The sequence below is a fragment of the Aotus nancymaae genome, unplaced genomic scaffold (genome assembly GCF_030222135.1).
Source record: "Aotus nancymaae isolate 86718 unplaced genomic scaffold, 86718_ANA_hifiasm-v0.15.2.pri h1tg000011l, whole genome shotgun sequence".
Classification (NCBI taxonomy): Eukaryota; Metazoa; Chordata; class Mammalia; order Primates; family Aotidae; genus Aotus; species Aotus nancymaae.
Window position 1 is genome coordinate 74174377 of NW_026988422.1, and position 25354 is coordinate 74199730.

The following is a 25354-nucleotide window of genomic DNA, read 5'->3' on the forward strand; positions in this document are numbered from 1 at the left end:
ACTGGGAGCTTAAGAATGCAGAACCCAGCTCCACCCCAGATCCACTGCAGCAGTATCTCTGGGAGTAGGGCTTTGCAATTTGGATTCTAATAAGCTAAGTGGTTTTTTGATCCAACCAGTTTAGAGAAACATTAGTGTAATAGAAGAACAGTGAAACTAGTTGGAAGTGGGCTAGAATCCAGCTCAATTAACAGCTCTAGCCGCAGTCTACGCAATCCCTGAATGAGAATTACCCCTGGCCTCATTCACTTGTTGTGATGATTAACTGAGATCTATGTAAAAGTTCATGCCCAGAATCTGGCACACAAGAGACCCAAGAGGCTGGGTGCAGTGGCTCACGCGTGTAATCCCAGCACTTTGGGAGGCGGAGCGGAGAAAATCACTTGAGCCCAGGAGTTCAAGACCAGACTGGGCAACATAGGGAAACCCCTGTCTCTACAAAAAAATAGAGAGAGAGAGAGACCCAAGAAATGCAATTCATTCTTCTTCCCTACTAGCACTGTTTTAACACCCATGAAGTCAGGACAACTAGTTTCAGATGATCAAGTGATGTGTACAAGGTCGCTCGGAGGGCAGATGCAGGAAGATTCTGACTCCAGGCCTGGTGGCCCCTAAAAGGACCAGACCAGATCTGCTCTGCATGGTTCTGGTGCTGCCACCACTAGCCACACTTGATAAGCAGGGATGGACAAACCCGACGGGGGGAAGGGCTGAAGCCACTCCACTAGCTTTCCTGTGGCTGTAGCCATCTTTCATATTTTAAATGGTAGCCATCTGACCCATCTCTAGGTCAGACATCCGCTCATCCTTGTCTTGGTGGCTGCTGGGAATGCTTCTGAGGTCTCAGAAAACCTCGTCCCTCTTCCTGGGCTTCTCAGGCAGGAGACACTGGCTTTCACGCATGTCTAAGGCCTGCAACCCTCCACCATCTACTAAGCATGAGGTCACTCAGAGGGGCAGGAATCCACCCACGTGTGGCCAATGTGAATAAGGAGCAAAGGCCACTCCCGCGTGCCCAGGGCACAGCTGGCAGGGTAGCTGGGGTGCAGAGGTGCTCTGGGTAAGTGAGAGGTGTTGTACCAGTTAGAATGCCTTCAGCAGCCAGTAATAACCAAATGACTGACTCAATGTGGCTTCAACAGGAAGGAATTTATTCTCTCACATAACAGGAAGTCCAGAGAAGGGCTACTCCAGGCCCAATGCCATCAGCAACCTGGTGATATAATCAGGCGAGATTCTTCTTGTCTCTCTGCGCCGCCACCCTCCTTGGGTCTGCCTTACTCCTAGGCCAGGTGCCCTCATGGCCATAAGATGGTCACAGCTCCAAGCCTCAAAGATATGAACGATTTCCAGGGGAAAAAGAGAGACCACTTCTTCTCTTTTAAGCACGGCACAAGGAAATCTCTCGCAGAAGCCCCTCCACTGAGCAAATGCTCCCTGATGTCTCATTGGTCAGAACTAAGTCACATGCTCACACTTCAACCAATCACAGGCAAGGGAGTGTATCTACTGCGGCCAGGGCTCCTACAGGGAAGCACATGGTGCTACTGCTGACAGCTAAACAAAACTGGGCCCAATCAAGAAGGAAAATGAGTCAGGGCTGGGGGAAGGGGGTGGAGAATGCCAGATTAACAACCAGGGAGCCTCTGGCTGGCCATGACTCACAAGACCCCACCAACCCCAAGGACAAACAGCTGTCCTTGCAGGATGCCATTTCTCAGGGACAGAGTCATCACGTGATAGTCACGTAACTTGGCCCTCACTTCCATTTTGGAAGACCCTCAGCCTGACTTCCTTACTTAGGCCTGTTCCAACTGCTCAGAGGCCTCGGCCCATGAAAGCCGACCCAATTCAACACAGCATGTGCTATGAGCCCAACTCCATGTCATGGGACCAGAAAGGTAGAACTACGGCCCTTGGCCCTCTAGAAGCTGACCATTTGGTAAGAAGACAAGTCACATGCCAAAACAGGTGGCATAGGGGAGGGAAACAGCCCTGAGCTGGGAACTGAGAGCAGATAACACCCCCCACCACCAGCAACAGACAACAGCTGGGAACTAGTGAAGGCTTACTCTGTGCAGGCACTAAGAAGTACTTTCAGGTATTTTGGTTTTCTCTTCATTTGATCCTTACAAGCTCCTGTAAGTTTGGCACTATTGTTACAGGTTCATAATACCTTACCTACAGTTTCTGAAATCCAGGACTTTCTAAAAACCAAAAGTTGTTTTTTGCTGTTAATCATTTATGGGATGGCAAAAACCTCAACTGAACCCATGTGAAGCTATTTATAGTCTGTTTCTCCCTTTTGCAGTGACTGCTTATATGCTTTGAGGCAGAAATAATGACCCGTTTTATTACAAAATGCTGCCCCAGACCCCATTGGGAATGTCACATAATGTCCAGTATACATAACATGTTCTAAAAAATTCTGGATTCTGAAATACATCTGGCCCCAAGGGCTTCCATAAAAGGGTTTTGGATGTGTGTCACCACTCTACAAAGGGGGCTTTGCCAGTTGAAGGTAATCCCTCTTGGGAAGCAGGTGAGCCACGCTTTGAAACCAAGCAACCCAACTCCAAGCCAGAGCTCTTACCCGCTCTGCTTGCTTCCGCCACTTGCTTGTTGGTGGCTTTAAGGAGACATCTCCCTCTCTGGAACTGTTTTGTCATCTATAAGAGGCTGGACTACATCAATGGGTCTCAAAGTCCTTTGTTTTAAGTTTATTAGCCCTTCCTTCAAAGGAAGCCTTAAGGAAAAGTAAAACTGCCCCAGCGAGTGAGGCCTGCTCACCCAACCTCCAGAGCCCTAAAGCATGTTCCCACAGGGGTTCCTGGACAGCACAGTTTGAAAACTTCGATGCAGCATAATCTCTAAGGTCCTCTCTGGTTCTGACATTGTATAGTTGTCTTCTATGAGGCGAACAGCCTTTTCTGTGATGAAAGGATAGCTGGGAGGAACTTGAACCAGACCTTGACAGATGGGCAGGCTTTTGACCTGCAGAGAGGATTCCAGAGTCAAATAGTGTGAGCAAAGGTGCATAGACAATAAGCAAGATGTGTGAGAGGGTCCAGGAGGCCACAGTAGCCGAGGAAGGTGGGGGGAACAGAGGCAGTGCAGCAGGTGACGGGAGGACATGACCAGACCAAGCGGATGGAGGAGGCTGGCAGCAAGCTGCGCAATCCCAGCCCCACTGTGTGCAGCCACAAGAAATCAAGGTCCTTCTGCCCTGACTACCACAACCACGAGCCCCAATGACTAGCTCAGTGCCATCCATCGGTCACTGTCAAATAAATGAGTCTTTTAAATCCAAAATGCAGGACACAGGGTCTGTCACAAAGGTGTGGTCTTCTGGGGACAACAGGACAGAGTGTTTGAAAGCAGGAAGACCAGCCCAGAGAGGCCAAAATGGAGGGTCATGGGAGGTCTCACTGGTGTCCTTCCCTGCAGAGGGGAGCAGCTGGGTTCCCAGGAGTCTGTGGTGCCCAGGCATGTCCAAAGAAGTCACCTCTAAGCAACAGGGCCGCCTCACCCCACAGCAGAGACTCTCAGTTAAACCTCAGTCCTGTTTCCCGAGAAGACCCTCCGGCCAGCCAAGGAAGACCACAGTCCACCCAACTCCTCTCCTTCATGGGAGGGTGTGCATGAGCCCAGGGGGTGTCCAGGAGCCCAGCACCCTGCACTCCCCACCAAGGGGAAGCCACATTGCTGTACACGCCGCACTTAAAACAGCACGGATCTCCACACCCTCTTCATGGGCTGAACACATTTGCCTACCAAACTTTGCCCCAGAAATACTCCTTGTTTCCGGCACCAGTTCCCTACCTACCCGTCACCAAGAGGTAATTAAAATGTCTCAAAATCTTATAGGATCCAACAGGCAATGATCTCCTCAGGGAGAAGCTACCATTTGGGGCCTAATCTTTCTAAGGGAACTCAGTCACTGAGCTTGCCTAAGAAGATTAGCAGGCTGGGGAAGGCGGGAAGCCACCCCACCCCAGAAGAGGGAGCGGCTGCCCGTCAGGGCGCGTGCAGACCTCCCAAGTGCCTGCTGTGTCACTGAGAATATGCGAGATCTTGACAGGGCACTAGCTCAAGCATGTCATTTCTAGGTCCCCCACTCTCTTTCTTCCCCGCCAGGCTGATAGCTGTGACTCGGCCCTCCTTGCCCAGGGTCACACGGGGTCAGTGCCGTTATAACCATGTGCCCTGGCTGACATGTATCAGCCCACTGAATCCTCACAGGCGCCCTGGGAGAGTGGGCATTCTGAGCCCTGGCTGAGCAGGGAGGAAAGTCAGGCTCCGAGAGGCTAAGAAACGGGCCAGAGGTCACCCAGCCACTACAGGTAAAGTCCGAATTGTAGCCCAGGTGCCAGAGCACTACACTTTCACACACAGTGGAAAATGCTCCAGATCTCATCATTGGGAAGCTGGAGGGTGACATTCTGGAGAGAGAGGGCAACTGGGCCTGTCCTCCCAGGGACGAGGACCAACCTGAGAGCCAAATGGAGCCGGTGCGCGGTTCTCCGTCTTCACCCCTGAGCGCCCGGGCTGCTGCCTCAGCTCCAGGCCAGGGCACCTCAGGCTTCCCCGTGTCCCCCAAGCCCCTGGACACCTTGCTGAGATGTGGATTCTAACCCCACACGTCTGAAGCAAGCCCAAGAATCTGCATTTCTCACGGGTTCCCGGGTAATGCCCACGCCACTCATCCCCGGGCCATGCTTCAGGGTGTCAGATGGTGGTCACGAGGCCTAGGCTTCAGGGGGACTGTCTCCTCCCAACCCTTAACTTAGGCAACCATTCTCTCCTGGGACTCACCCGGGCCTGGCGCACAGCTAGCTCCGACCACATGGGGGTTTTCTGAGATGGTGCAATGAAAATGGTGACTACGGTAGGGTAGAGGCAGAAGACGGATTTCTAGGTTCAGTTTTCAACTTGGCATTTGTCCTTTTCTTCCTTATCCACCTCTTGGCAAAATGTCTAAACCAATTTATCTCAAAGGAGCTGGGCTGGGGCAGCACACTCTGAAAGCGTCCACTACGTAGAGTCCTGAATGGGAGGGGCTGCCATGCTTCCTTCCCGTAAGGAGCTAATGCTGCTGGGCGGGGAAGCCCACTGCAAGGGGGAGCTTTGGAAAGGAGGGTTCCTCTGCTCAGAACTCTCCCGCAGCCCCATCTCAGAGGAAAGCCACAGCCTTACCCACGGCCTACAAGGCCCCGCCACTGTCTGCCCTTGAAGTCCCCTCCCTAGGACACACTTCTCACCTCCTTAGGTGTCATCTCGGATGCTGCCTTCTTGGGGAAGCCTTCCACGGCCACCTTATTTAAACTAGTAGTTCCTGCATCCGGCACTCCCAGCGCATCCCCGAAGCACCTATACCCCTTCCCCTTTTTCCTCTTTTGATAGCACTGACCACCATCTGACACGCTGTAAACTTTACCTAATGATTATATCGATTATCTGTCTCCTGGCCCCTTCCCTACTGGGATGTGAGGTTCAAAAGGACTGAGATTTTTGCCATTTTTGTCTATTTTGTTCACTGGTGTATTTCCAGTGCCCGAAACAGTGGCTAGCACAGAGCAGGGACTCACTCTTTGTGGAAGGAAGGATGGAAGGAAGGGAGGAAAGGAGGGAGGGAGGGAGGGAGGGGAAGGAGTGGCTGGCTCTGAGAGGTAGTAGCTACCTTAATCCTCATAACAACCCCTGCAAGGTAAGTCATTTAAATCCCATTCTAAAATGAGAAAAATGAGGCTCAGAGTGGTTAAGTGATTTGGCCAATGTCACCAAGTCAAGAAGTGGCCAAGGTCACAAGAATCAGGCCCCTGGCTGGTTGGTTCCAAACATTGTACTCTTTTTTCTTTTTTCTTTTTTCCTTTTTTTTTTTTTTTTTTGCTGTGGTTGTTTTCAAGGTAACTGTCTTAGTATGACAAACATGGTATTCAGTTGCTTTCCTTATTCTAAGAAGCAGATGCTTTAACTTCAGGATTTTGCAAAATCTGCCCAGAACTTGTGCTCATGCACCTGAGAATCTATGGGGGAGCTGGTGCCCCAAAAGCCAGGAAGAAGTCTCTCTGCCAGCCCGAGAGTGGGAAGGCCTCACCAGTCAAAGGAAGGAAAGGCCTCTCCTGCAAACAACCCCCTGAACACCAAAGGAGAGCCACAATCATTCTGGTTTGGTTTCATCCTTTTCTTGGCTTCATCATTTTATTTTCCTACACTCGCTCTCTCTGACCTTTTCAAGTCTGGGTAACTTTTTGCTGTCCGTGGCTACCACTCACCATGTGAGTCTCTGGCACAAAAATCTATCTCCGATGAGTTTCCCCAAACTGAACTTGCACACAGACCCATGGACCACAGTGCCCCTGCAAACCCCATTCCCAAGGCCCACTCATGACCGCATCCTAGGCCATCGGGAGCAGCCCCTGGGAAGACAGCCGAGCCTTTCAGGGGCCATGAAGGTGAGGAGGAAAGGCTCAGGCCATCAAAAACCCATCTACCCTCTCATTCCAGGGACCACCATAGTTTGAGTCCCCTGTCATCTGTGTGTCATTCTCAATCACGTTAACTCATCTGTTTTGTTTCAATCACTTCTCACTATCTCAAGCTGTGCTGTTTATTTATTTTCATATTTGCTTATCATCTACCTCCTTCTGAGACCAGGGTGAGGGCATGAGGGCAGGGGCTTGGTCAGTGCTGTTCACCACTGTTCTGTGACTCGCACAGGTGGGCATGCAAATATTAGGTGAATGAATAAGCAAAGACAGCAGGAAACACGTGGATTCAGAAGAAAAAAGACCAGGAGGCTCACAAGGAAACCCATTTAATCCTAACATCAACCTGCACAGCGGCATCATTCTGCCTACACAGCTGGGAAGCCACAAAGTAGACCCAAGACTGTGCAACTCCAAGAGGAAAAGAGAAAATCCTGCAGGTGAGCGGAGAAGCAGGTGAGCCCTACTCAGAGGGCAAGGGGAAGCTGCCTCTGGGGCCCAGGACTGAACGCCATCTCCTCAAAGGCTGACATAACTGAGAAGAGTCCACATTTTCCACCACGTGGAGCCCAGATAGGGTCTGTGCTATCTCCACGCCCTTGACACCACCATGGCACCTGCGTTCACCCAGAAGATACCTGCCCACAGCACATGTCCATCATTGAGAGTGCACAAAACCAAGTTCTAATTTCCAGGCACTAATACCATAGGACACAAACATAAACCACCCTCCAGGAGGACACGTGACTTCTCTCTCCTTTCTGAGCAGTCTGAAGTGAGAAGGTTGAAAATAGTGCAGATGTCCTTCCTTAGAGCAGTGCCGCCATCCATTCATTCACTCTTTCATGCATTCGTTCAGCCAACATGTGCTCACCGGGCCTGGGGAAGCCCAGAATGAAATGAGACAAACCCTCTGCCCTCTGGCCACTGTGCGCTGATGCCTGTGCTTTGGGCGGGTACTGAAAGACAAGCAAATATTAAAGATACTCGCTTCCAAAACAAATAAGGCCACGTGGAGCTGTGCACTGGAATGGGATTCTGGATGCAATTTTGATTTGATTCGGTATAAGAACCAATTCAGTGAAAGAGGTCATGGACCAACTCCAGGCAGCAGGCTCCTACTCAGAGGCCGCCTCAGACCCCCTTCTGGCCCAGGCACCAACCCCTCACCCACCCAACTCCATCTCTCAACCTTCTTCACCCACATTCCCACCTCGCTCCACAATCTTCTCCCTCCAGGTTCCCCTGGCTCGATTTCTCCTCTGTTCCCAACCCTGACCTCTCCAGGTCGGCAGCCTTGATACTACTTCTCTGAACGCCGGGACACACATCCCAACCTGCTTTCCACCACCACCCCACACACCCCGAGTCTGCGCTTCCACCCAGAGCCCCTTAAACATCATATGTTTACAAACTAGATTTCCCAGGGGTCTGTGTTCATTCAACACCCCATACTCCAGACCCCCATAAGCACATCCTGATTCCCGGAGCAAACCCTACACACACTGACTTCACCCATGTCCTGAGGGACCCCCCTGACCCTCATCACCTCTAACTTCTTAGAAGCCCCAGGCTGGCCCCTAACCTCCTGGGGTCCCAGTGGAGCAGCGGACTCGCTCAAACCCCCTCCCCGACACCCCAGACTCCGCAGAAGCCCGCCCTGCACCTTTGAACCCCGGACGCCGGCACAGCCCCTGGCCCCCACACCGCGTGACTCGGGACACCCGGGCTCCCCCAGGCCCCGGCCCCGCGCACATCCCCTGGGCCGCGGCTCCCTCGCGGCCCGGCCGCGCCCCTGCCAGCGCCCCATGGCCAGCCGCGCCTCGGGGGCCCGTTCCCGCGGAGGCCGCGGCGCCCCCCGCAGCCCAGGCCGGCGCGCCCGGCGCGTACCGTTGGCGATGAGCTTGGCCGACAGCTGCTTGACGAGCTCGGGGATCCGCTCCCACTGGCACTCGGAGCGGCAGCGCTCGATCTCCGTCTCCAGCCGCGAGCCCGCCTTCCTGGTCGCCATCGCGGCCTGGCCGGGCCCGGCCGCCCGCCCCGCAGGCCCCGCAGTCCCCGCCGCCGCCGCCGCGGCGCCCCCTCGCAGCCTCCCGCTGCCGCCGCGGGCTCGGGCTCCGGCTCCCGGCTCCCGGCTCCGCGGCGTAACGGGAGCGCCGGCTGGGGAAGGGGCGGGGAGGCGGGCGGCGGTGGCGGGCGCGGCGGGGCCCCGGGCGCCGCGAGGAGCGGCCCCTGCCGGCCAGGGCCGGAGCCGCAGCACTGGCCGGGGCCAGGGCCGGGGCCGGAGCCGGGCCGGGGCTAGGCGGGGGCGGGGACGGGGGCCGGGGCCGGGGCAGAGGCGGGAGACCGGGACACGCGGGACAAAGGGCAGGGTGGGCAGGGAGGCCAGGGGGAGGGTCTGGGGGTGTCTGGGGCGGGGTGGAGACCGAGGGAAAGTGGAGGTGGGGGTGGGGAGCAGAGTGGGAGAGAGATCTGACCAAGGGCAGGTGAGGGGCCTGGTGGGATAAGGGTCTGGGCAGGATGAAGATAGGGGTGAGGATCAGGAGCGAGCTAGCGACAGCCTGGGAGCGGGTGGGACCCCCAGGAGCAGGGCCAAGCAAGGGCAGTGACCCTGGGGAAGGTCACCGCCCAGGAGAACCAGTGGGCCTGGTGTGAGGGGTGCAGTGGGGTGGGCCGAGCTTGTCCTGCCATCTCAGGTGGCCAGCAGTTCCCTGGGGCCCAGTTGGCCTGTGACCCTTAGCAGGCGCCCCTCTGCCCCGCAGCCCTAGCCCCTACCCAGCCAGAGGTGGGCAGAGGCGCCTCCATCTCAGGCAAGGAACAGCACCTGCCAGGGTGCCCTAGATGGCTAAACGGAGACAGGCAGGGGCCGCCTCGGCCAGACACCAGCTCCCGGGCACCCTGAGGGGAAGCCACAGTCACTAGTGGGGCCTCCTATCTTGGCCACCTAGACTGAGAATGGCCAGGTGTCCAGCTGTGTTCTTTCAGTGAATCACCTGTCTAGTGATCACCTACTGTGTTCTGGGTGCTGTTTTCGGTGCCGAAGATAGATTGTGAAATAAAAAGACAAAATTACTGCCTTGAGGGAACTTACGTTCCATTTGGGGGAAAAATAAGCAATATAAAGTAGTAAACTAGAAGGTAAAAAGGGCTGTTTGAAAAAACAGAGAAGGATCCAGTGAGGAACATAAAGGGTTGGGACAGGCAGGTAGGTGGCTCATGTCCGTAATCCCAGCTACTTGGGAGGCTGAGGCAGGAGGATTGCTTGAGCTCAGAAGGTGGAGGCTGCAGTGAGCAGTGAATGCACCATTGCACTCCAGGCTGAGAAAGTGTTGCCATTTAAAATGGGGCGGTGAGGGATGGCTTAACGGAGGTGGCACTGGACTTGAAGAAGGTGAGAGGGAGCCAAGAGGATATCTCTGGGGGAGGTATACCCCAGGCAGAGAACACAAGTGTGAAGGCGCCGGGGTTAGAGCACATTGGGTGAGATGGAGAAATGGCAGAGGCCAGAGGGGCTGGGGTGGAGTGAGGGAGAGGGGCTGAGGCAGGAAGTGAGCTCCTAGAGGCGGGCGTGGGAGTTCTTTTTTTTTTTTCTTCAGACGGAGTCTCGCTCTGTCACTCAGGCTGGAGTGCAATGGCGTGATCTCGGCTCACTGCAACCTCGGCCTTCCAGGTTCCAGCGATTCTCTTACCTCAGCCTCCCAAGTAGCTGGGATTACAGGCGCACGCCACCATGCCCAGCTAATTTTTGTATTTTTAGTACAGATGAGTTTTCACCACATTGGCCAAGCTGGTCTCAAACTCCTGACCTTGTGATCCACCCACCTTGGCCTCCCAAAGTACTGGGATTACCAGTGTGAGCCACTGAGCCCGGCAGAGTGTGGGAGGTCTGTGTAGTGCCTGCTGGGCCATTATAAGACTTTGGCTTTTACGCTGGTGGCGTGGAGCAGCCACGCAGGGCTTTTCACAGAAGAGTGGCATGATCGGGCCTACACTTTAGGACTATCACTGTGGCTGCGGTGTTGAGAACACTGCCAGGGGAATGGCTATGGCAGCAGCAGTATTGGATTCTGGGTCCTGCGTTTGAGAGCGAAGCCGTCAGTGTGGCAGGGTCCGTAGCCCGCCTGCAGTCAGAGGAGCCACTGAGCGTCAGCGTCATCCTTTCTGGGTGCCCCTTACTCCAACTTTCCAAAAGCAGTCACATGCAGGTTCTCATCCCCACCACAGCCCGCAGTTTATGAAGAACACGCATTGTGGACCTCAGTTTACCATTGTGGAGGCTGAAACACAGACATTTAAGAGAGGTGAGGAGGGAAGATCCGGAGACATTTTCTGACGTGACCAGTATCACTTTCAGGCACCTCAGGGACTGCCGAGGTGATGGAAGTTGAGCTCACAGGCCCTAGGCCCTGTGGCCAGCCCAGGGAAAGGGGAATTTGAATGTTCGAGTTTCAACAGGGGACCCTTTAGCGCCCTGGCCCTGAGAAGAACTCTCCAGAGCCGACGTTTCCTCTCTCTCGACACCCTCCTGTTCTCCCAACTCCAGTCTGTCTAGATTTGCTGGGAATATTCTCTGTCTGGTCCAGGAGACAGAGTCCTGGGCCTTCTTTCAGATGCAGGCCAAAGGTCACAGAGAAGCCTTGCTCAACATCTGACGACCCTGTGTGACGGCACTTGCTGTGTCCCTCTGGGAAGGGCAGGGTCTTACTCATGACTAACTCATACCCTGCCTCAGTCACCACCCTGGGAGGTGAATGACTAGGGCCATCTGTCTGCCTCCCTAGCTGATGGGGTGTCTTCATGAGGGCGGGTGCTGCCTGGGCCGCAGCATTTAACCTCCCCAGGCCTCGGTTCCTCAGCTCTGATACCTCCCGCCTGGAGCTGGTTGGGGAGGAAATGAGGAGATACAGGTAGGGCACATAGAACAGTGCCAGTGTGCCAAAGGAGTGTCGTGTCAGCTGTCAGTCTGTGTCTCTCTGCCTCTTGCACCCCACATAGGGCCTGGCACAGTGTGGGAACTTAAAGGAACAAGGCTGGAGTTCCCAAGGTCTAGAGCCAGCCTGGAGTGTTTTTCCTTAGGATGTAACACCCCAATGATGTATCCATGTCACTACACTCCAGGTTTCCACCTTCCCACCCTGCAGGGGCCCAACGCCAGAATATTCTTCAGACCATGTGCTTGGGTGCAGAGGTTGCTGGGTATGGGGCTTGGGAGCAGAAGCTGACAAGCATGGTCCACCTGAAGCAGGAGAGAGAAGGAGCCCTCTGAGCCTTCGCCATGGGAGCCTGAGAGCTGAGCCCTGGGGCCTCTGGCTCCTTCCTGCCTCTCCCTGCCATATTCTGTCCTCATCCATGGCTGCCACGGCAATCCTAGAGAGGCACAAGTGATCCCATGAGGACAAAGTCCCTGGATGGTTCTCCAGGTGTGTTTACCTGCAGGCAGCACTCAGGTAAACTCAGGAGTGAGAAGGCATTCGTGCTCATAATAGTAATTAAGCCAGTATCTTTTCCTCTAGGCATTCAGGTAGTACAGGTCAGACTGAAGAGGGAGACCCAGGCATCTCGGATCAACTTCCCCTTTTTGTATTCCTAAGACTATAAACCGAAGCGCTTTTCATATGTAATTCCTGAGACTGTAAACTGAGATCCTTTTCATATGTAATTCCTAAGACTGTAAACCGAGACCCTTTTTATATGTTAAGCTATAAACCTAAGATTCTTCCACGTGTAACATCTAAAGTATAAGCCTACATAAAGAAGGAAACTTGCTTTGTTAGGGGAGCTGGCTGTTAGGCAACTATGCCACCTTGCTCCTGGCCGAATAAACTCCTTCCTCCTGTATTCGGTGTCTAAGAGATCCGTTTCCTGCAGCCGCTCCTGCTACAAGACAAGGATGTGAAAAATCACAGCCTATAGGCCCAACCCCGCCATGGGGCCTGGGGTGCCTGGCAGGAAAGAAGTGGAGGACAGCTGGGAAGGGAGTCTGACTTCTGGCCAGTTCCTTAAGAACAGCTGGGGTGCCGGGAGCAGTGGAGACAGGCAGTAGACTCCTTCCAAAGGCCAGTGCGAATAGGGGCATGGGTAGTCTGCAAACCTCCTAGTTCTCAACTCCAAAAGTGTAGATTCCCTGCGCAATCAGAATAAGGGAAGAGGTGAGCAGCGGGGGGTTGGGGGTGGGGGAAGAGAGAGAGACAGAGAGGAGGAGAAGAAAAAGGAGGAGGGGAGGGGAGGGGAGAGGAGGGAGAATGAAACAGGGATTGTGGCCAGGGTAGGGAGGAGGGAACTTAGGGGAAGGAGACACTGGTGGGAGGAGGGGTCAGAACTTTGCCCTTTCTCCTCCCTGGCCTGGCCTGGAAGACTCTTCCCCAGAACCCCATGTGGTCCCTCCCCGCCTGCCTTCTGAAGGGAGGGAGGGAGGTCACATCCTCACAGAGACCTTCCCCGACCACCCTGTCCACATTCGCTCCCCTTCATTCCCTTCTCCCCTTACCCTGCTGTAGTTCACTTCTTGCCCCACTTGATCTATGGTTATTAACTGAGTGTGTATTATCCGCCTCCCCTCACTAGAACAAAAGCCCCAGGAGGGCAGGGATTTGTGTGTGGTTTTGTTCACGATGGCATTCCTGGCACTGCACAGTGAGTACTTGGTCAATACTGGTCGAATGAATGAATGGGTTGAAGGAAGGTGGAGGGCTAGGGTGGGCAGGTGAGCATCCCAGTGGACAGCCCAGGGGAAGTGGGGATCCACTGACTGAAGCTGATGGACAGGTTTAAGTGAGAGACAGAAACCCAGAAACAGGGATCCACGGGGCCTCAGTGTGCCAGCAGAAAGAGTGACCACCTCTAACCTTTGACCTCACCTTGCCGGGGCAACAGCCCTGTCCTCTCGCTGCCAGAGCCAGGGACAGGCCTTGGAGCCCCGGGAGGCGTAAGCCATCAGCAGCTGGTGCCGTGGGCGGTCGCCGGGAACCTGGAAACCACGCCGCAGCTTGCAGGCCCGGGGCGTGAGTCATGATGGCTGCCTTCGGCTGGCATTTAATTATGTAATATTTGATACAAACAAAAATACCCAGACTCAAGAGACACCTACATAATGAAATAATAAGAATAATACGATGAACACCAGTGAAACTCTCGGCTATCCCAGAGCGAACTACATGTTGATTTTGGGGTTGTTATATCCTTGCTTTGTTTTTTAGCTAGTTTTATCACTAGACTTGCTTTCTGCCACTTCTTATAATGTGGGTACAACACGTAACCCTGTACACCAGAGGTCTCCAGCCTTTTCGGCACCAGGGTCCAGTTTCATGGAAGACAGTTTTTCCATGGCGAGGGGAAGGTGGGGGGATGGTTTTGAGATGATTCAAGCACAGTACATTCATTGTGCACTTTATTATTATTGCTTTGTAATATATCATGAAGTAATTCTACAGTTCACCATAATATAAAAGCAGTGGGAGACCCGAGCTTGTTTTCCTGCAACTAGACGGCCCCATCTGGGGGTGGTGGGGGACGGGCATTAGATTCTCATGGGGAGTGCGCAACCTGGATCCCTCACTGGCACAGTTCACAATAGGGTCTGCTGCAGCTGACCTGACGGAGGCGGAGCTGGGGCGGGGCTGGGGGCCGCGGGGAGGGTGTAAATACAGATGAAGTTTTGCTTGCTCACCCACCTCGCACCTCCTGCTGTGTGGCCTGGTTCCTAATCAGCCGGTACTGGTCTGTGGTCCAGGGGTTGGGGACCCCTGCTATACATGATATTGTTTGGTTTCACTTGTTTTGAGCTTTCTAAAAATGCTGTCGTGTCTTCTTTTCTCTGGAGTGTCATATTCCATGTCATGACTGTGCCACGCTTGAATTAGCCATCCCCCAGGTTTATCAGACCTCCAGTACCCAGGTTTGCTCTCATGGACAAGGTTATTGTTTACAAAAGCTGCATCAGGCTGGGCACGGTGGCTCACGCCTGTAATCCCAGCACTTTGGGAGGTGGAGGCGGGCAGATCACCTGAGGTCAGGAGTTTGAGACCAGCCTGACCAACATAGAGAAACCCCGTCTCTACTGAAATTACAAAATCAGCCGGGAGAGGTGGTGCATGCCTGTAATCCCAGCTACTCGGGAGGCTGAGGCAGGAGGATCGCTTGAACCTGGGAGGGAGACGTTGCTGTGAGCTGAGATCACACCATTGCACTCCAGCCTGGGCAACAAGAGTGAGATGCCATCTAAATAAATAAATAAATAAAAGCTGCATCTGTGCCATTGTCTTGAGCAGGGTCTCTGAGGATGGATTGAAGAGGGCTCTGTGCCCCTCCCCGCTGGAGTTCCCTGAGGTTCCCCTGACTTTCTTCCCAAGGGCCACTTCCAGCTGCCTGGAACCATGATTCCTGTTGTAGGGACAAAGCAGTGGGAAACTTGCTGGGCGACTCCACTACAGGCACCAATGCTGGTGCTTCTAACTCACCATCTGTTGCCATAGGAGAGGGACAGCCAGATGAAGGCCAACCAGCCGCCCAGTGGAGTGGTTTGATTTAAATGAGGTAGTTGATTCACACTTCGGGAGTTTGTTTGTTGGGTTGTTTTTGGTTTATTTGAGGTGAAGGGTTGCTATGTCGCCCAGGCTGAAATGCAGGCACTATCTCAGCTCACTGCAACCTCTGCCTCCTGGGTTCAAGTGATTCTCCTGCCTCAGCTTCCCAAGTAGCTGAGATTACTGGCGTATGCCAACATGCCTGGTTAATTTTTATATTTTTAGTAGAAAAGGGGATTTCACCATGTTGGCCAGACTGGTCTCGAACTCCCGACCTCGAGTGATCTGGCTGCCTCAGCCTCCTAAAGTGCTGGGATTACAGGTGTAAACCACCACACCCAGTTGACATCAGGAGTTTTAAAGAGAAACCATGGCCGGGCGTGGTGGTTCACGCCTATAATCCCAGCACTTTGGGAGGCTGAGGTGGGTGGGTCACGAGGTCAAGAAATCGAGACCATCCTGGTCAACATGGTGAAACCCCGTCTCTACAAAAATTAGCTGGGCATGGTGGCGCGTGCCTGTAGTCCCAGCTACTCGGGAGGCTGAGGCAGGAGAATTGCTTGAACCCAGGAGGTGGAGGTTGCGGTGAGTCGAGATTGCGCCATTGCACTCCAGCCTGGGTAACAAGAGTGAAACTCAGTCTCAAAAAAAAAAGAGAAATCACATACTAGGTAGGCACAAGGGACCTGGTTGTTCCTGGGGAGTCGTATCAGCAAACAGATTTGAACTTTGCACTTCGGACATGATAGTATTTTTTAAAAAGGCCAGGTGTGGTGGCTCATGCCTGTAATCCCAGCACTTTGGGAGGCCGAGGTGGGCGGATCACGAGGTCAGGAGATTGAGACCATCCTGGCTAACACAGTGAAACCCTATCTCTACTAAAAATACAAAAACTTAGCAGGGCATGGAGGTGGGCACCTGTAGTCCCAGCTAATGGGCTACTCAGGAGGCCGAAGCAAGAGAATCGCTTGAACCCAGGAAGCAGAAGTTGCAGTGAGCAGAGATCGCACCACTGCACTCTAGCCTGAGAGACAGAGCAAGACTCTGTCTCCAAAAAAAGAAAAAAAAGAAGAAGCTAATTCTCATTTTGTGTGAAGGAAACTTATAGACACAGAATCTGCTTCAGTTAGGAACTGTGAGTGACCCTCTCCTGCACAAGGTCAATAATCTGCAAGGTTTCCACAGTTCAAGTCAACAAACATTTATTGAGTAGGTACTATGTGCCGGACACAGTGTTAGGCCTTAGTGATACAACATTGTGTATGGTAAGGTCCCATCCTCAAGGAGCTCACAGGTTAGTGGGGGAAAGAAGTGAACAACAACTCTGCAGATGGACTCAGAGGAGCAGCAGGAATTCACTGTGGCAGGTACTCCAGAAAATCTTCCTGGAGAATGTTACCCCCAAGCCAAGCCTTGAAAAAACATTTCAGGTCCAGTCTGCTCACCAACTCTCACCATCTAACAAAGTGGTCCTGGGTTTTCAAAACTCCTGCACTCAAATTGGGGTCATAGTGTTCAGACACACCCAGTCCCAGATCACCCCCAACCATCAGATGAGAAAAGCCCGACAGTCTGGTCTCCTTTCCTGCAGCAAAGCACTTGGTGGTCAGAAGGGTTGGGGGTGAAGGTCTACGTGACCTGCTGGACAGCTGGCAAGGCATACAGACACTTCTGATTGTTTTCTTTCTCCCAAATCAAATGTTCAAGGTACTAAAGCCATGCTGATTGCATGAACTGCTCCCTGGGGACTGGTAGGGCATTCCGTTCCTCCCCACATTTGGGAGTCCAAACGGAGGTGGAGGGGTCAAGTGCTGCCCATCAACTAACTTGTTCATGATCAGGTACCCTTCAGTTTCTTTATTTGTAAGAGGAGAACGCTAGTTGAGAAGCTCCTGGGCTCCGGTCGGGGATTCTGTCCTGTCAAAGTGAAAGTGGCTGGAATGGGATTGGTATATGGGTGCTCCCATCCCACCGAGGTTCCTCTTCTGAGCTCTCAGGCAGCAAATTTAAAATAATAACAATTGCCAGGCAAGGTGGCTCACACCTGTAGTCCCCACTTTGGTAGGTAGAGGCGGGTAGATCGCCTGAGGTCAGGAGTTCGAGACCAGCCTGGCCAACATGGTGAAACACCATCTCTACTAAAAATACAAAAATTAGCTGGGGGTGGTGGTGGACATTTGTAATCCTAGCTGCTCGGGAGGCGGAGGCAGGAGAATCTCTTAAATCCCAGAGGGAGAGGTTGCAGTGAGCCAAGATCGGTCCACTGCACTCCACCCTGGGTGACAGAGTGAGGCTCAGTCTCAAAAAATAAAAATAAATACTAAAAATAAAAACGAATAATTAGGCGTCTGGCAAAAATCTTGAAGTTAGGAGACTTGGATTTGATTTTCATCTTTGTAACTGACCTGCCGCGTGACCTTGTGAAAAGGCGTTTCCCCTCTCTGGGGGTGTCAGTGGACTAATTCCCAGGTTAGCTGTGGGGGAGAGGATCACTGGCATTTCACGGTAAGGTGGGGCTTGAAAAGTCCATCTACCTCGAAGCCAGAGAACACTCCACACAATACACGACTGAAACGGGTGGGAAGTAAGATGTGTCAGGGACGCAGGCAGGGGAAGATGAAGGTCCCAGCAAAATCCCGGGAACACGCCCGCCAAAGGCTCAGCACGGAGAACCAGGCCCTTGGCTGGCTGAAAGGAACACTCGATTCTTTCTCAGAAAGCAGCCTTGGCTTCTGAGGGGTCTGCTGTCTGAGAGAAGCCTTCGAGGCTCGCAGACCGGGTGAAGAACCTGCCTTCAGCCCCAGGGGGCCGGGGCCGGCGCGGCTTTCCGGAGTCCAACGAAAGGAGCCGACCGGGCGCGGCGGCGGCAGCCAATGAGGGAGCCTTCTGATGAGGTCATGCAGTTCCTAGGCGCTTCATTGGCGGATCCTTCGCGGGGCCGCAGCGCAGGCTGCGGGGCGGGGCAGAGGCGGTGCCTGCCAGAGCCCGGACATAGTTCCGCACGCGGTTCGATTCCCCACACTTCCTCACAGCGCTTATTTCCCCTGAGCGCGATGGGTCAGGCCCGGTCTCCTTCTTAAGGGGGCAGTGAAAATACCAGAAAATAGAGCTCTTACCCACCCGAGAGACTGAGTTTACTTATTTTGGGGGAACCCTCATTTTCTTTAGTAAAAGTGGAGGGTTGGTTTGTTTACTTTTGTTTCAATCCAGCCAAGCACACTATCAACTCTAACCATTTAGCAACACTGAGAGAACGTCCATTGGTAGCCTTTTATTTCCCCACGGTGATCCCCTAACCACGCACGCTGCCCCCCACCCCACCGTGTTGGGAGAACCGAACACCAGCTTTGTTCCACAGATGTGGAAACAGACCCAAGTGACTTGCGCAGGGTTATGTGGCCATTTAGTAGGACAGTGGGGAAACAGAGAACTAAGCTCTTGGTCTCTGGCTGCACGCCCAGGGGACCCACCCTCATCACCCTGGTCACAGCCCAGGGCTCCCCGCAAGGCAAGGCAGTCAAGTCAACTCTGCTGCTTCCTGTGGCAAGCTTTTCGTACATCAGTTCCATTTCCAAAATACTGCCATAGCTGTCTATGGTCAGCAGAAAGATGCTGACAGCACTGTCTATTCTAGAAAGTTATTTTCCAATGAACTGCAGTGTGAGGGACGGTTGGAATGTCCCTGGTGCTGAAGGAGCCTGGCAGCTATTACGCTGGTCCTCAGCCCACCAGGCCTTCCTTTTTAAGGGTATCTAGGAACTTGTGTAACGCCTCTGTTTTGCTGCAGTCTAAGGATGCAGACCCTTTGCCCAGAAGGAAACAGAGTTTTAAGTGATGTATACAGAACACTCTTCTAAGGAGCATGTCAAGGAAATGCAACCCTGGCACCTGGCCTGGGCCCTCAAATATGTGTCGAATGACTGATGCAGGCTGGATGCCTTTTATGAGATTCAGAGGTGTGAGGGCCAGGGAAGGCAGGCAGCAGAGAGTGCAGCGAGGCCAGGCGTGGTGGCTCACACCTGTAATCCCAGCACTTTGGGAGGCTGAGGTGGGCAGATCACTTGAGCTCAGGAGTTCAAGACCAGCCTGGGCAACATGGCAAACCCCTGTCTCTATTTTTATTTTGAAAAAAAAGAAGAAAGAAAGAAAAAAGAAAAGAAAGATAAAAGAAAGGAAGGAAGAGAGGAAGGAAGGGAGGAAGGAAGGAAAGAAGGAAGGAAGGAAGGAGGGAAAGAGTGCAGTTAGATGGCCTCATTCGTGGGAGGATGCCATTTGTCATCTGGGATCTTTATCTTCTTCCCTGTATTTGAGGAATCCTCCACCAGAAATGCTGAAAATGCCAGGCACTCATTGTGCCAGACTCCCTTGTGTCTACAGTGAGGGCGGGGAATCTCAACCCCGCCAGGCAGACGCCACTCAGAGAGCAGGTGCAGGAGCGTGGGCAGCCTGATTCACAGGAATCTCAGGTGGCAGCTGCTCTGGCAGGCCATGTGGGTGGTGCTGGGTGCACGTGGGTGTCTGTGCTCTGTAGTGGTGGCACTTTTCCGCCTTGCCAGACCAGTCCTGAGGAGGATGTCCAGCCTCCCAGCCTGGGCCCCTTCCTCCCAGAATGTGTGCCCCTTCCACGATGAGGTCCACTTCTACCTTAATCAGCCAGAGCTGGCTCCTGTGGTTTGTAGCAGAGAACTGGACTGCTGAAGGAGACTTCCTGTAGGAGGGACAGGCACTGGCTGGGCAAGAAGGGATGGGTGCCCAGGCAGAGAAAATGGCACCAGGCTAAGGGTGGGGAGCAGACGGAGGATGGAGAGGCATCATGGTACCATTTTCTTCAGACCAAGTCACAAGTTTCAGAGTTGTGCGGAGGGAAATGAGTCTCATTGCCGGGTCGGGTGTCCTCCAGCCTCTCACAGGAGTTACAAAGGCTCCCAGGAGTCATGATTGGGCTGGAGGGCTTTCCTACAGGTCGGCTTTTTCCCCTTTGCTCTTTCCTTCCCTCCTTCCTTCCCTTCCCTTCCCTTCCTTCCTTCCTTCCTTTTTCTTTCCTTCTTTCTTCCTTTTTTTAGACAGCGTCTTGCTCTGTCACCCAGGCTGGAGTACAGTGGTACAATTGCAGCTCACTGCAACCTCAGCCACCTAGGTTCAAGTGATTCTCCTGCCTCAGCCTCCCAAGTAGCTGGGATTACACACACCTGCCACCATGCCTGGCTAATTTTTGTATTTTTAGAGATGGGGTTTCACCATATTGGCCAGGCTGGTCTCAAACTCCTGACCTCAGGTGATCTGCCTGCCTCAGCCTCCCAAAGTGCTGGGATCTGAGCCTTTTACTCCAAACACTTGGGCTTTTTCCCCCAGTGGGAAGGGAGGTTAGGTTTAAGAGAGGAGATCAGGCTCCTGGTAGCCTTTTCCTAGGTAGGCTTCTCTGATTTGATTAGGAAGCCCCAGGGTGCTCCATACAGCTAAGTCCTTCACCTAAAGTCCGATTTTAACTCGGGGTGAAAACTTTCTTTTTAGAATGGAAAATGAGCTTAAAATGCCCCTTTCCCCAGCCCCAGCATAGCCTTTGCATTTACGCCTTGATGAGTGAACTCACTCCAGTGGGACCTGCCTCTGCTGCTCTGTGTTAATTGAAATGGGTGTTGGGGGACGCCATTCCCTGAGTCACCCTTTCCCACGTGGGGAAGCTCTGGGGGTGCTGGGGGCCTGGGGATGAGCTGCCTTCTTGGGAGCAGGGTTTCAGAGAGCAAGGAGGGCTCAGGAGCCTGGGGCAACAGAGGGGTAGGGAAAGCCTCCAGAAGGCGGGGGCAGGGGCTGGCATCCCCGACAGGTTTCCCACCCTTCCTCTCAGGCCTCCTCCCCAGCAAAGGTGCCAGATGCCCAGGGCTGTCACCTTTCCCCCAAGGGGCAGTAGGAGCTCTCTAATCCTCAGACCTTCCCAGACCTGCCTCAGATGGACCCTCAAGAAAGAAGAAAGCCAGTTCTCGGGGGCTGAGCTGTGAGTCGGCCGTCTCCTCCCTACCCCAGGCTCAAACCATGACTGCCACCAGCGCTGCGTGCCTGTCCACAGGACGTGCCCACCAGGCATCTGCCGGCGCAGCGGGCTTTCGGAGCACAATGTGGACAGAAGCTGGTGAGGACATAGCTCTCCGGGAGCACTTGCCATTCTGGGCGCACAAGCCAGTGTCCCGCCCCTGCTGCCTCTGCAGGCCGTTCACTCTGGGTGTCAGCTTCTCCCTGATCCCTTCCGGGGGGTGTGGAGTCCCAGGCGCCACAGTTCATGCCTCGGCCCTCCTTGCATTCCCCAGAACGCCCATCAGTCTTGGGCTGAGCCTTAGCAGGCCCTCGACAGGCACCCGTCAGTTCACTTGTCCATTCAGTGAGCCCTCAAAGGACGGAGAAGGAACACCCCTGCCGAACGCCGCCGCCCTCTGCCCCAGGAGGAAGGACTAGTTGGGGCTCCCAGCTTTGCCTCTCATCATTTTGTCTTACACTTTGTGCTGTTCCTGTCATGAGCTCCCACCGTTCCTCTTCTGGCAGAGGCATTTGGGTATTCATTTGCTTCTCCAAACAGACTATGAGTCTCAGAAAGGCCAGGCCTGGGTCTGGGTCATGTCACCATCTCCCGCATCATGTGGCACGTAGTTGGCAGGCCATGCGGGTTTTGAATGAAGGAGCAGTCACGGAGCGGAGTTGTCAGGCTGAGAGGCTGCCCACCCCCTACAACATTTGGGAAGTGTGTTGTAATGTGTGATTTTTAAAAAAAAAAACCTGCCTAAGAGATAGATCCCATAGCATGCAGCTCCCAATTCAAAGCTCAGAATTCAAAAGTTGGTTACAGACTACGATCCACTTAGGAGCATTTTTTTCTGAATGCTCCCATGAAAGAGACTCCATGCGCATCAGCAATCAGTCCGTATTTCCCCTCGCGAGGTGATCTCTATACATCCGTCCACAGCTCCTGACTCATAACTCCCATAGCCCACCGCCCCACCCCCCGTCACACAGAATCTCTCTTTGACCTTCTCCTACCCTCCTTTAAGCTGCCACAGAGGGTCCTGTCCCAGACCCTGGAGAAAAGAATACTACACAAAGAGGGGAAAAACGAATCGGAACAGATGAGACTTGCTGGGTTTAGATCATACTCCTTGGGTCTAATCACATTTCAGCACGGTTGTCCATGCAGCAATCATGCTGCGGGATACAAAGCTTCTGTAAAAACCCAAGAGGATTGGGCTGGAGAGCTCTGAACAGCTGACCACTAGGAGGTGCCTGGGTGGGGCGGGCCTGGGGAGGGTGCGCCTGGGGAGGGCATGGAAGTCTGCACCCTTTCCCACGTGCCTCACCCTATGCGTCTCTTCATCTGTAACTTTGCAATACCCTTTATAATATATTGATAAACATAAGTTTTCCCTTGAGTTCTGTGAGCAGCTCTAGCAAATTAATTCAACCCAAAGAGGGCGTTGTGAGACCCACTCCCCGACCCCAACTAGAAGCTGGTTGGTCAGAAGTGCCAGAGGCCTAGACTTGTGACTGGTGTTGAAGAAAGACGCAGTCTTGGGGGCTGACCCTAGCTCCACACAGGTAGTATCAGACAGAGCTGGTGCCACAGGCTTGTGGGCGGGGAAACCACCCCCCCACCTTGGTCACAGAAGTCTGTGTTGATTGTTGCGGCGTGAGAACAGAAGAAAACAGGGCTTGAGTTTTTCCAAAACATCCCCCACCCGCCAGCCCTAGGATTTTCTGTCTCCATGGATTTACCTGCTCCAGCCATTCTGCAGACATGAAATCATACAACATGAAGCCCTTTATAACTGGCTTCTTTGACTTAACACAATGTTTTCAGGGTTCCTCCGTGCGGTAGCCTGGATCAGCACTTCCTCCCACATGACGGCTGACTCCTATTCCATTGCGTGGGTGCCACATTCATTTATCCACTCGTCAGGAGCTGGGCATCGGGTTGAGATCTCTTTGGCTGAGAGTGATGCTGCTATGTACATTCCGTACAAGTTTTTGTGTAGACATGCATTTCGATTTCACTTAGGTGTGGATGTAGGAGCACAATTGCCAGGTTATACAGGTAACTCTATGTTGAACCTTTTGAAGAACTGGCAAACCGTTTTCCAAAACAGCTGCGCCATTTTACATCTCACCAGCAATGTATAAGGCTTCAGTTTCTCCCCATCCTCCACATCTGTCCGTTTCCTCTCCACACCTGTCCTGCCAGCCATCCCAGTGTATGCGCGGCATTCCATTGTGGTTTTGATTTGCATTTCTTTGATGACTAATGATGTTGATTGAGCAACTGTTCAGGTGCTTAGTGGCCATTTGTCCAACTTTGAGGAATTCAGATTTTTTGCTTATTTTTTCATTTGAAATGGAGTTTTGCTCTTGCTGCCCAGGCTAGAGAGCAATGGTGCAATCTCAGCTCACCACAACCTCCGCCTCCCAGGTTCAATCGATTCTGTTGCCTCAGCCTCCCTTGAGTAGCTGGGATTACAGGCATGCACCACCACACCCGGCTAATTTTGTATTTCTGGCAGAGATGGGGTTTCTCTATATTGGTCAGGCTGGTCTCAAACTCCCAACCTCAGGTGATCCACCTGTCTGGGTCTCCCAAGGTGCTGGGATTACAGGCACGAATCACCACGCCCGGCCTCTTTGCTTATTTTTAAATTGGGTTACTTGGGGTTTTTTTCTTTCGTTATTGAGTTGTAAGAGTTATTTATATATTCTAGATACAATTCTCTTATCAGACATATGATTTGCAAGTATTTCTCCCGTTCTGTGCACTGTCTTTCTACTGTACTGACAGTGTTCTCTGAGCTACAAATTCTTTTTCTTTTATTTTTGAGATGAGTCTCACTCTGTCGCCCAGGCTGGAGTGCATGGCACGATCTTGACTTACTGCAGCCTCTGCCTCCCAGGTTCAAGCAATTCTCCTGCCTCAGCCTCCTGAGGAGCTAGGATTAGCAGCATCTGCCACCAGTAATTTTTGTATTTTTTTTTTTTTTTTTTTTGAGACAGAGTCTCGTTCTGTTGCACAGGCTAGAGTGCAATGGCACAATCTCCACTCTACCTCTGCCTCCTGGGTTCAAGCGATTTTCCTGCCTCAGCCTCCTGAGTAGCTGGGATTACAGGCGCGCACCACCATGACCGGCTCGATTTTGTATTTTTAGTAGAGATAGGGTTTCACCATGTGGCCAGGGTGGTCTCGAACTCCTGACCTCATGATCTGCCCGCCTCGGCCTCCCAAAGTGCTGGGATTACAGGCACAAGCCACCATGCCTGGCCATAATTTTTGTATTTTTAGTAGAGATGGGGTTTCACCAAGTTGGCCAATCTAGTCTTGAACTCCTGACCTCAAATGATCTGCCTGCTTCAGCCTCTCTAAGCACTGGGATCACAGGCATAAGCCACCACACCCAGCCACAGATGTTTCAGATGAAGTTCAATTTATCTAATAATTTGTTCTTTTGTCACCTGTGTTTGGGTGGTGTACTTAAAACATTTCGTGATCTGAGGTCATGAAGATTTATACCTATGTCTAATCCTAATAATTTTGAAGCTTTAGCTCTTGCGATGGGGTCTATGTTTTTTTTTTTTTTTTTAGACAGAGTCTTGCTCTGTCACCCAGGCTGTAGTGCAATGGCGCGATCTTGACTCACTGCAACCTCTGCCTCCCAGGTTCAAGTGATTCTCCTGCCTCAGCCTCCTGAGTAACTGGGATTACAGGCACGTGCCACCACACCCAGCTAATTTTTGTATTTTTAGTTGAGAAGGGGTTTCACCATGTTGGTCAGGCTGGTCTCAAACTCCTGACCTCGTGATCCCCTGCCTTGGCCTCCCAAAGTGCTAGGATTACAGGCATGAGCCACTGCGCCTGGCTCTGTGATCCATTTTGAATTAATTTCTTGTATATGGCTGCTATTTGTTGGTGGGACTAGCCGTAGGTTGTCCCTTTTTTTTGAGACAGGGTCCCGCTCTGTTGCCCAGGCTGCAGTGCTGTGGTACAAACTTGGCTCACTGCAACCTCTGCCTCCCAGGTTCAAGTGATTCCTCTGCCTCAGCCTCCTGAGTGGCTGGGATTATAGGTGCGTGCCATCACTCCTGGCAAATTTTTGTATTTTTAGTAGAGAAGATGGGGTTTTTCCATGTTGGCAAGGCTGGTCTTGAACTCCTGAGCTCGAGTGATCCACCCACCTCAGCTTCCCAAAGTGCTGGGATGGCAGGCGTGAGTGACTGCAGCCGGACTATGTTGTCTTTTAAAAAATCATAATGAGCACTTTGGGATGCCAAGGCAGGCAGATCACCTGAGCTCAGGAGTTTGAGACCAGCCTGGGAAACATG

At 52.9% G+C, this 25354-nt stretch overlaps 1 protein-coding gene across 4 annotated transcripts in view; it reads right to left on the bottom strand.

Annotated features, from left to right (window-relative positions):
* Window positions 1-8499, bottom strand: part of TTC7B (tetratricopeptide repeat domain 7B) — a 268355-nt gene extending 259856 nt beyond the window's left edge. For 2 of the 4 annotated variants that reach the window (XM_021675705.2, XM_021675701.2), the window contains exon 1: window positions 8379-8499. In XM_021675705.2, the coding sequence (XP_021531380.1) occupies window positions 8379-8499 (121 nt within the window). The remainder of the gene's footprint in view (window positions 1-8378) is intronic. The other 2 variants (XM_021675703.2, XM_021675702.2) reach the window with 1 other exon arrangement.
* Between the last annotated feature and the right edge of the window lie 16855 nt (window positions 8500-25354).